General features: G+C 46.2%; 1 protein-coding gene across 1 annotated transcript in view; it reads right to left on the reverse strand.

The window, feature by feature from the left end:
• The window catches only part of ANKRD28 (ankyrin repeat domain 28), a 126909-nt gene extending 124041 nt beyond the window's left edge, over positions 1-2868 (reverse strand). The window contains exon 1 of the mRNA XM_086742616.1: positions 2781-2868. Within this exon, the coding sequence (XP_086598742.1) occupies positions 2781-2807 (27 nt within the window). The 5' untranslated portion in view covers positions 2808-2868. The remainder of the gene's footprint in view (positions 1-2780) is intronic.
• Between the last annotated feature and the right edge of the window lie 8581 nt (positions 2869-11449).

Raw genomic sequence — 11449 nt, forward strand, 5'->3', positions numbered from 1 at the left:
GAAAATATCAAGCTTCTTGTATGCCCTGTCTGCCTCTACTCAGCAAAATTCTGACATTTAAATAAGTAACAAAGAGCCCTTCTATCTTATCAAAGAAAAAAATCAACAGGTTTATGTTGATTCTGGAAAAAAAAAAAAAGTCTTCAGAATCACATGAAAGTAATACTTTATTTAGTAGAATTTTTGTTCCAGAAGGTTATTAATCCATTTGAGTGCTGTAGAAGGAAATTAGCAAAATACCTCTCTCCTTCGTACTAACTCAGCAGTACAAACAACAGAGCAGCCTTTGCACTCCATGAAACACAGCCACCTCTAAAAACAGGCACACTATAGGGCATAAAAATGCACATGACACTTTATTCTAAATGAACACATCACTATGAAATAAAGTATATGGTTCAGCAAACAAGAAGCACGTTTCATGAACTACTGAAGATAAACACCTCCACTTTCATATAGTACCAGGGTTGGTTTTTATAACGAGCAGGTGGTGTTATAACCTTAGCACAGCATCTAGTCCTGAAGTCAAGACATCTTGCAGCATACTGCAGAAGAATACTGACCTGGAGGAACTATCTGTAATTAGCAAAACAGAGATATTCCATGCAAAAACGATTCCTCATTATTTTTTGCATTCTTAAAGAAAGTAATTTTAACATAACTTGGTTTGTAATAACTGATTTATCAAGCAACTGACACTTATCCAACAGAAATACAGCTGCTGCTAAAAACCACTCCCTCTACAAAAGCCTCTTCAAAACCAACACGCCCCTCTCTCCTTCCCGTGCCTCCTTTCCCTGCCCCCACCCTTTTAAGTAAAAGGATACTTCAATTCCCAATGTATCAATGCACCTTTACAGATCTGTGAAGCCTCTAAAAAAAAAAAAAATCTACCTCATACTTCTGGATTAAAACTTCCATTATGATACAAGCTGAAAGCCTCACATGCGTTACTCCGTCAAACCAGCGCTCTCACACAGCCCAGTATTTCACCTCAGCATCAGTCAATAACAGGATCCTTCCCAGAAGAAAAGTTCTGAAATACAGTACTTTCATGTTAACATATTGATGATGGGTTTTTTGCTAGTTATTTCACAATGATTACTTGTAGAAGAGTTGTATTTCTTGGTCTTAAGAAAACAACTTATTTAACAGAAGAGCTGAACGTGTGTTCGTTCCTGTGGAGAGCCTCCCATAGAAGACCAGCAATAAAGCCTAAAAAGAAACCTCACTCAAAGATACTAAGTGTATTTTGGGTCCACAATTGTTGCTCATTCATAGATGAAGTTCTAAAAAAAAAAAAAAAAAAAAAAAAGAGGCTTCACTAAATTTAAGGAATTCAATACAGCAGGACATAAAGATCCCAGTCTCATATCGTTAAATATTTTTTAGAACAAAATCCCAAGGGACCATGCAACCTAAGCATAAAAAGACAGATGTATACGCAGACTGATGAAAGGACTGGCAGGTAAAGATGAGCCGATACTGATCGGCATAATAAACAGACACAGGATACCAGTTGCCTAACCACTGCTAAGTTTCTAGGTGGGTTTTTTCTGTGGGGTATTTTTTAGGGAAGGAGGGTCTCCAAGCATTACAGTCAGTTATCTTAAGGAAGAGTATTGAGTAGCCTAATAGCAGAGTGCATGAGTTTTTACAGAGAATTTGGTGTAACACATGTGAAAATACAAGAAAAATACATTTTCTAGCCAGCATCTTTTTACACGCGGCAAACTGGCAGAGCAGACCCTCCCACCTTTGTATCTTGATACAGCACAGGAGACAATAGGTAGGACAGGGGAGACACCAGAAAAGGACTGAGCAGCGAAGACAAGTATTTTTCATATGCTGAGATGGAAACCGAAGGGTCTAGCAAACAAAGAAGGGTGTGATGCGAGGAAAGCAACAAGACACTAAAGGCATGAAAAACCTTGTTTTCAGAAGGGGAGCACGGACCCGGGGAAGGTCTGTCAAGACCACGGAGGAGAAAGATAACAGCGGCCGAACAAAAGATTTTTAAAGGCCTGGAAACGAAAGGTGGTGTGTGAAGGGACGAGCCGGCAGCTCTCGGGCACGGGAAGCAGGGAACGGCAGCGCTGCCTCGGTCCGGTTCCGGGAGGAGAGGAGCCAGCTCCCGTTCCCGGGCACGCCGCCCTCCGCCGCGGCCAGCTGCCTCCACACTGATCCCCCGGCACCGGGCAGTCCCGCAGGCCCAGGCTCACTCTCGCTACCCCAGCGGCGCCCGAAGACCTTGCCCTTCCCAACGCACCGGCGCGGGAGCCCGCAGACTCGACACCCCTCCCAGGCCTCTCTCCCCGAGGCGGGGGGCATGGCTGGGACCCGCGGCGGGGGCAGCCCCGCGCGGAAAGGGCGCCGTCCTTCCCTCCCTCCCTCCGCCCCGCAGCCGGCCCGCTGCCGCCGCGGCGGGGAGGGGAGGGGAGCGCAGGGCAGGGGGCGTGCGGGCTGCCGCGGCCACCTGTTAGGCCCGATACCTGCGCGGGGCAGCGGCCCCCGCCCGCCCAGCGGGGCCACCGAAGGGGCACCAGCAGCACATGGCGCCTCCCGCCGCCGGGCGGGCGCCACCCAGCCCCAGCCCCGTCCCCGTCCCCTCCGGGCCGCGGCAGCAGCCATGCTGCCTCCCCCAGCCCGCCGCCTGTCACAAGCACACCACAGCGAGGAGGGGGCGGGGAAGGGCGCGCAGCCGCCGCGCCCGGCGGCACCGGGAGGGGAGGGGAGGGGAGGGGAGAGGCGGGCGACGGCAGCCGCCCCCGCGCACCCACCTGCTCGCGGAGTTTCAGGAACACCATGGCGAGGCCGCCGCGCGCACCGACCGGCCGCCGCCTCCGGCCACCGACGACTCGGCTCCGCTCCCTGCCCCGCCCCCCTCCGGCCGTCCGCGCGCCGGCCACGCCCCCTCTCCCTCGCCCGCGGCCGCCGGCGCCACCCCGCGCCGGGGCCTCGCGCCGAACTCGCGGGCGGCAGCGCGCGGCGGGGCGGCCAGGGGCGGGGCCTCCTCCCACTCCGCTCCGCCGGCCCCGCCCCCGCCGCCCCGCCCCGCCGCTTCCCTCGCGCTCCCGAGGAGCTTCCTGAATTAACCGCCCGCCGGCATCAAAGGCGCCCGCCCGCGCCGCCGGCCGCGGGCCCGGCCCGCACCACCAAGGGCAGTGCTGATTGGCCCGCAAGAGGCGGGGCGGAGTAAAGGCGGCGCTGATTGGCGGGGCGGGTGAAGCGGGCTGCAAAGAGAGATAACGTGAGATGGGGAGGCAGAGGGCGGCAGGGCCAAGCAGCACTGGCTTCCACTGCCGTGGTTTCCACTGCTCTGGCTTCGGCGACTTGGCGAGAAGAGTCCCGGGGCGAGGGTTACCGACACAGCCGGGCTCGGGGCTTGGCCCGAGGCGGGGCTCCTTTGGCAGCCCTCGGGCAAAGGCGGCGCTCAGCCCCTCTACCCCCGGAGGAAGGGCCCGGCACCCGCCCGCGGCTCTCCGGGCGTGCAGAGCTGAGCCCGTTCGCTGCCGAGGGGAGAAAGTGTCGCTTTACTGCCACCTCTTTATGTCAGAAGCGTCACAGAACAGCCGTCTCGTCTGCTTGCAGCTCTGCTAACAGGGGGGGACGCGTTACGCCCCGGGGGTCATCCGGGCCCAGTGTGGGTGCGGTGGAGAGGTGGAGTGGCGCGGTGCTGCCCTCCTGTCTCCTGCGACGGGCACGGCTGCCAGACCCTGGCTTCAGGTGTTCATCGGCGTGGAGGAAGGAGGAGCAGCAGCAGAACTGACGTGGTGCTGCGTAGCGTGAACAGGCTGAATAAAGGCACAAAAAGACCCTTTGACAAATTATCAAATGGTGAGATGGAGCAGCCATATACAAATAGAATACAGAAGAGAATTCTAAAAAGAGGAAGATTATTTCACTATATATTAAATGTTAATTTTTTTTTTGGCACAGGATCACTAGAGACATCATCTGCGTAATTCTCATGCCATGTTTTGAGAAGTAATTTACAGGGCTTGGTGGTGGGCCTTTGTCCATCAAGCACAAAGAACATCATCATAGATAGGACTTCATAAACTTCTTGTGAAAGGAACGAAAACCAGCATGCAGAACACTGAAATTAGATGGTGTTGCTCTCCCATAAAATAATGCTTCAGCCAGCCAGCCAGCCTAGATGATAACTATGATTTAGAAGGGTTATTTTCTCCTGAAATTTGATCTCCCCCCCAAGAAAAATGTAACAGGCTGAAAAGACTGGATTTTTTTTGAATTGTGTGCTGCTACAAGTAACGCTGATATGAATGTTTCACGTTTCTTGGCTTTCTTGTAACTTTAAAATAGACTGTGGCTTCTTTTTAACACTCCACATGTAGTTAAATCTACTTAGACTTTAGTATTACCTTAAGAAGAAAGTTTAATAAAGCAGCTAAGTGTATTCTGTGTGAACACTCTGTGTGTTTTTGCCCTTGCTTATGCGCTTGTTGATTCCAGTTGGAGCCTGGCACGTGAACATATTCTTTTGATGACTGGCAACATGAGAACAGAAGGGTTTTCTGTAGGTGCTAGCTGAGGCAGATCTTTCGTTGTCTTTGAATACTAGTGACCTGATGGGATGTGTTTGTTTATGTTATTTCCTTTTAACCGGTTAAGATTGCAATCTTATTTTACCAGGCAAAGGAAAAAAACTCAGCATTGTCACACTTTCTAAATCAATTTTGTTGACATCTAGGTATGTCCAGAAATGCTGATTAGGGTAAGTAAATGTTTTAGTTAATTTCAAATAGGCCCCTTATTTTAGTACTTGTGCATTCTACCTATGGGGTTTTTTAATTTGTTTGTGAATAAAAGCATATTGTATGCAGATAGGAAACAGGTAGCTTTTGACACTATGCAAAACAGTTGAGGACTGGGATAACAACGTGGTAAAGAGACTGATGGTTATGGAAATTAGAGATAATTTTATCAATGCAGTCAGTGAGGGAGAAAATGACATCAGGAAACATTGGCTTTGTCTGTCCCCAAATTAGACTGCTTGTTTTCAAAGTGAAAATAATGTCCGGGAGCTGATAACGGTCTGCTTCCTCCTGTGAAGCCTATCAGTTTATGGAGTTATTCAGAAAAACTTCTACTTTCAGTTCACCCGCTATTGAGAGTAACTTCTGTATGTAGACAAGTCTTCGTACATAAAAATGTCGCGCCTGGAATCACTAGCACCTCTTGCATCTTGGAGCCAGGCACTGTTCCAGTTGGGGAAGGTGCATACTTGTTTTATTGGTTCCTTGGCTCCTTACTCCAATACTCAGGCTATAGCTGGGGACCAGACCTGTGGGTTTTACCATGTGTGCTTAAATATGTCATCAACCAACTGAACTCTGACTCCAGATCATGGTTTCTTTTCTGTGAGTTATAAGATAATACAGCATGAGACCATTTAAGTGGTAAAACGTGGAAGTTACAATACCGATCCTGGAGACAGCCGTCTGTTTCGGTTTAAGTACGAGTGGTTATTGACATAGCTTATAGACATAAATTTTCTGAGCATTGTTTCCCTGATACCAATCAGTTGCAAATGGATACTTTTTCTCAAGTCACAATATAAATTATTTTCCTAATCTAATTTTGCGTAAAGCAGTCCAAATGGTTATTACAACTGGAACAAAAATATGATAATATTACAAAATTATGATAACATTAATTATCAGTATCATCTGATCTACTAGTGTCCCGCAACATACGGTATTTGACTGCAGAGCAATAGAAATAATAGAAATGAAACCTCAAAAGTTGAATGTGACAGCGCTGTAAGGAAATAAGCGCTTCTTGTTTATTTATTACCATATATATCAGGGTATCTTCACCTGTGTTATTTTTAAATACTCTCTTACAAGGTAGGTAACTGCCCAGGCATCCCTTAGGAACATTAACAGAATGTTTCACAGAAGTCTGTGAATATTGACGTACAAACAAACTGAAAACAATCCACATTTCTGATGTTGTTCAGAATATACCTCCACAGAAGTTAGAAATTTCCACACCACCTTTTAAATCAGACAGTTTGTAAATTATTAGCAACACAGCTCTCCTGAGGGCACGCTTTCGGTAGAGCACGATAGGCTTTAACTGCACGGCTCCCATTAATGTTAATGTTAAATCTTCACGCTGTAACTTATCCCACAGTGTGTAACACTACCCAGAGTTTTAAAGATAGGACCATATGTGCTGTATTGAAATACATAATGGGATCGAATTGACGAGACCGTAGAAACCTCATACTGGAGATGTTTTGTGAACTCATCTGAAACACGCTCATGATTTATTTAGTTTGCCAGGAATGCCTGTATACTTAGCTCTTTTTCGCCAAGGCTTTCAGCCCCAGCGAAGTAAGTATTTATTCTTTTTTCGTTCCTCTACATGGGTAAATAGGCACAGAGGTCAACAGACTTACACAAGGTCATGGCGTGAGTGGCGTGAGTCACTGCCGTGGTTAGGAATAGAATCCAGGAGACCTCACTGCTACTGCCCCCCTCCAAACGCTGTCCCATACTCCTAAATCAAACCAGGGCTAATTTTATTTTTAACAGAATATGAGGTGTTTGCAATCAATATAGTGTTATAATTTCCTACAGAGGGATGCATTTAGCTTTATGACCCTGAATCAGCATTACTCGGGAGCTAGTCTTCTGATGGAAACCACACTCATTTTATAGTGGTATGCCGGGCGCATCATCGTAAAGATTTTTACACGTGCTGTGACACATTTTATCCATCAAAATCTAAAACAGCCAAGGTTTTGTAATTCTGTCCCAGAGATTACGTTTTGAATCATTTGCTGTTCATAGTTACTGATTGTAATGGAAACATTGAATATCATAATGGCATCATCAATCAAATATCATCGATTGGCATTTCTAAAGCACCATTATGCTTATGGATGCTCATTTGACCAATTTCATCCCTGTTTGGTACAGACAGGAGGAGAGAGAACTCATTTGCCCTCCTTATCCAAAGGACAAATTTAATATCTGGAGGAGGGTAGGGCAAATATGAGTGTCCTTCGTACAATCAGCAAGAAGCAGGGGCCTGCCAAACAGCTGTAAATTCCTATCAGTCATGTATTCTAAGGAAAACTGAAGTAGAAGTGAGAGAAAATTAAGAATATATGGAGTGAGGCAACAATGGTAAGAAATTATATCACTTGCATTTTGATGGGGAAAATGTTGTGGGATGTTTGCAAGATGTTTGGTGTGTCCTTATGCTGCCTAATTGCCAGTATTACTCATAAAGAACATATTAAACAAGGGAATACAAAGATGGCTTTTACCAAGGTAGCAATTTTGTCTTGCATTTGCATTTCAGAAATCTTGTTCACCTTTCTTTTGGTTTCAATAACGTGCAACTTTTTTCCCCCATAACATTAAGTTTATCTTCTTCAGCAGCATAGAGTCTAAAAGAGGCATAAGAAAGGTGTCGAGGACCCTAGGATCTGGACTGACTTTTACACAGAAAAGAATTTTATCCCAAGTCTTCTTATGATTTCTTTTTTTAATAAGTCTCAAAACTGTCCAAACATTAATGAGAAGAAGTTGTACACCTTTGGGAATGTGATCATAAAAGACTGTCAGTTCTGAGTAGCTGTAAAACCAAAATGAATCTAATAAAAATTAAAGAAATAAATTGTACCTTTAAACTTAACTGAGACAAGGAAAGAGAAAGAAGAGACATAATTAACATATTTTCTAGTATTTGCGCATCCCAAGATGACTCCTTAAAACACTGTGAATATCAGCATCCTTATACATTCTCACATCAACTCCCCTTCAACTAGTGTTTATAGAATAAAACAGAATATTTTGTTATATAATTCTTTGTATAATCAAAATAGAATTTTTTTTTTATTTAACAAAATACTCTGTTTTGTTTATATAAATAAACAAATATCTCGAAATGTCCTTTTGCCATGCTCATTGTACCTCAGAATGGCCAGTATTGACTAACTGGAAACTCCAGTGGCATGTGATCTTGCAAATTATTTTTTCAGGCTTGGCCAGTTCTTCAAAGAGTAACACCTAAAGTGAAGTACAAAAGAGAATGAGTTTTGGTCAGTCATCTTAGCTGCCTGAAAGCTTAATGCACCACAAAAGTCTTATTGGAAGGTTTTATGTGACCTGCTACACAGGGATATTTTGTTAGAGATGCATTTCACCAGTGCTCTAGTGAAGTATTAAATGGAATAAAAAGTGTAAGTGGTGGAAGTATTAAAGTGGAAATGCTGATTTTCATGTGAAAGCAAAATAAAGTTTCTGACTTCTGAACAAGAAGCTTCTGAACATCTGAACCCCTTACTTTCTGATGACGGATGACGTAATTCTAATATCCCAGCCAGCTGCTCATTTAGAGAAGAGGATTTCTGCATACATAAATTTCCTCTCCTACGAGCTGTTATTGACTATATCCTCTGCTTTTGCTTTCAGAGTGGTTTGGTTTCAATTCTGGGCAAGTGATTCCAGTGTATAGTTTACATATTTGGTTATAAAGCGCTAAAGTGTTCACCAGGGCTAGGGTTGGGGAGCAAAAGTAAAAGCATTTTTTCAAATAGCCAGATTCTAGTTGAAACGAGACCTCTGAAAATCAGCTACATGAAACACAATGTGAGCTCAGAAAGGAGGACAATTTGGGATTCTACTTTCACACATTCCCCTTTCACATTGTTGTGGTTTTACCCCAGCCAGCAACTAAGCACCACACGGCTGCTCACTCACTCCCCTCACAGTGGGGTGGGGGAGAGAATTAGAAGAGTAAAAGTAAGAAAACACATGGATTGAGATAAAGATAGTTTAATAGGTAAAGCAAAAGCCATGCACACAAACAAAGCAAACCAAGGAATTCATTCAATACTTCCCATTGGCAAGCAGATGTTCAGCCATCTCCAGGAAAGCAGGGCCCCATCACAAGTAGGGCTCATAATGGTTACTTGGAAAGAAAAAATGCCCTAACTCTGAACATCCCTCCCTTCCTTCTCCTTCTTCTTCCCCCAGCATTATATGCTGAGCATGACGTCGTCTGGTATGGAATATCTCTTTGGTCAGCTGGGGTCAGCTGTCCCAACTGTATTCCCTCCCAACTTCCTGTGCACCCCTAGCCTACTCACTGGTGGGGTGGTGTGAGAAGCAGAAAAAGCCTTGACTCTGTGTAAGCACTGCTCAGCAGTAACTAAAACATCCCTGTATTATCAACACTATTTCCAGCACAAATCTAAAACATAGCCCCATACTAGCTGCTATGAAGAAAATTAACTCTATCCCTGCCAAAACCAGCACATTTTCTGCGCCTTGTTCCATACCATTTACATCATGCTCAGGCCTCACACTATCCAATACATTCTCATTACCCACCACCACCCTTCCCATCCTTTGATATAATGCACAGATATCACTCCTTCAGTCTATGGACCATCCCTGTGAAATGTCCGTAAGTGTCCACAAATGCCCACAAAATGTCCATTGAGTTCATTTAGTCCATGACTTTGGGCTCCATCTGTTATGGTGGTCACTCAGGACAGGAGAGGTGGTGCATTGTGTGGAGTTACTGGGCACCAAAGCCAGTGCTGGTCAAGTCACTGCTGTACTTGCACTGCTTCTTGTAAGGCTTGTCCTCCACTGGTTCAGCTGGCTCCTGCTATAGTAATCCTCATAACATGCAACTCACATCCCAGGTTACAACAATTTAAAGGTATTTCCATTACAATCTCTACCCCTGGTCCCTTTGGGCCAGGTTATAGGATTTAACCTTGCAATGAACTCCTCCCCTTGCTCCTAGCTTGGCTAGCAACAAGGGGTTCCTGCTATAGTAATTCCTATAACATGCAACTGAAACCCACGTTGCAACGATTTAAAGGTATTTCCATTACAATCTCCACCCCCTGGTCCCTTTGGACCATACCATAGGGTTTAACATTGCAGAACTCCTCCCCTTGCCCCTGCTGTGGCTTGAACTTGTGCACAGACTGCAGTCCCTTAGGGGTGTACCTGCTCCAAGTGGAGCCTTATCTATGAGCCACAGTCTCTCCAGGGTTATACCTGCTGTGGCATAGACTTATCCGCAGCCACAGCCCCTTTGAGACTCGTCTGTTCCAGCGTGGCCTTACCCACAGCCGCAGTCTCAGAAGTAAACCTGCTCCAGCATGGCCTTACCCATGGCTGCAGCTCCTCCAGGGGTATACCTGCTCTGTTGTGGGCTGTATCCATGGCCACAGGCTTTGAGGTGCTCCAGCGTGACATCGTGCACAGCCACTGCTGCTTCAGGGTGTACCTGCTGCAGCATGGACTTATCCACAGCCACAGATGCTTCGAGGTGTGCCTTCCCCAGCACAGCCTTATCCTTGAGCCACAGTCCCTTCAGAGGTACACCTACTGCGGCACAGACGTAACCACGACCACAGACTCTTTGAGATGTACCTGCCCTGGCATGGGCTTATCCATGGCCACAAACGCTTCAGGGTGTCCTGCTCCCACGTGGACTGATCCACAGGTCAGTCCCTTCGACTTGAGTTCATACTGGAGTTCTGGTATTTCCAGTACAGCAGCACAGAAACAGCAGCGATGCCCTGGCCATCTGCCGGCCCAGGCGCATCGCCATCACTGTTATCAATATGTTCCCAGGCACAGCAGAGTAAGATGATAAGCAGTACGCCGCTACTGCAAGCAGTGAAAGCGAAAAGCAGCCACAAACGAGCACTGGACTCTAATACACAGTGAGGCAAGCAAGCCCCATGACAAGCACAGAAGCCTGCCCATTAATTGTTAAACAGCAATAACAACTATAAATTCTATCTGGCACACTCCCATCAAATCTGTCATTATCTTGAACCCTTGAAGCCCCATGTTGGGTGCCAAAAAGGACTGTTGTGGTTTAATCCCAGCCAGCATCTAAACACCACACAGCCACTCACTCACTCCCCCTCGGTGGGATGGGGGAAAGTTAGAAAAGTGAGAAAACTCATGGGTTCAGCGAAAGACAATTTTACAGATAAACCAAAAGCCACACGCACAAACAAAGCAAACCAAGGAATTAATTCACTACTTCCCATCGGTAGGCAGGTGTTCAGCCATCTCCAGGAAAGCAGGGCTCCATCACACGTAACAGTTACTTGGGAAGACAAAATGCCCTAACTCCAAATGCCCCCGCCCCCTTCCTTTTTCTTCAGCTGTATATGCTGAGCATGACATCTTATGGTATGGAACACCCTTTTGGTCACTTGGGCTCAGCTGTCCCAACTGTGTCCCCTCCCAACTTCTTGTGCATCCCCAGCCTACTGGCTGGTGGGGTGGTGTGAGAGGCAGAGAAGGCCTTGGCTCTGTGTAAGCACTGCTCAGCAGTAACTGAAACATCTCTGTGTTATCAACAGTTTCCAGCACAAATCTAAAGCATAGCCCCGTACTGGCTACTATGAAGAAAATGATCCCAG

Source organism: Chlamydotis macqueenii, chromosome 2 (genome assembly GCF_036417535.1).
Source record: "Chlamydotis macqueenii isolate bChlMac1 chromosome 2, bChlMac1.mat, whole genome shotgun sequence".
Lineage (NCBI taxonomy): Eukaryota > Metazoa > Chordata > Aves > Otidiformes > Otididae > Chlamydotis > Chlamydotis macqueenii.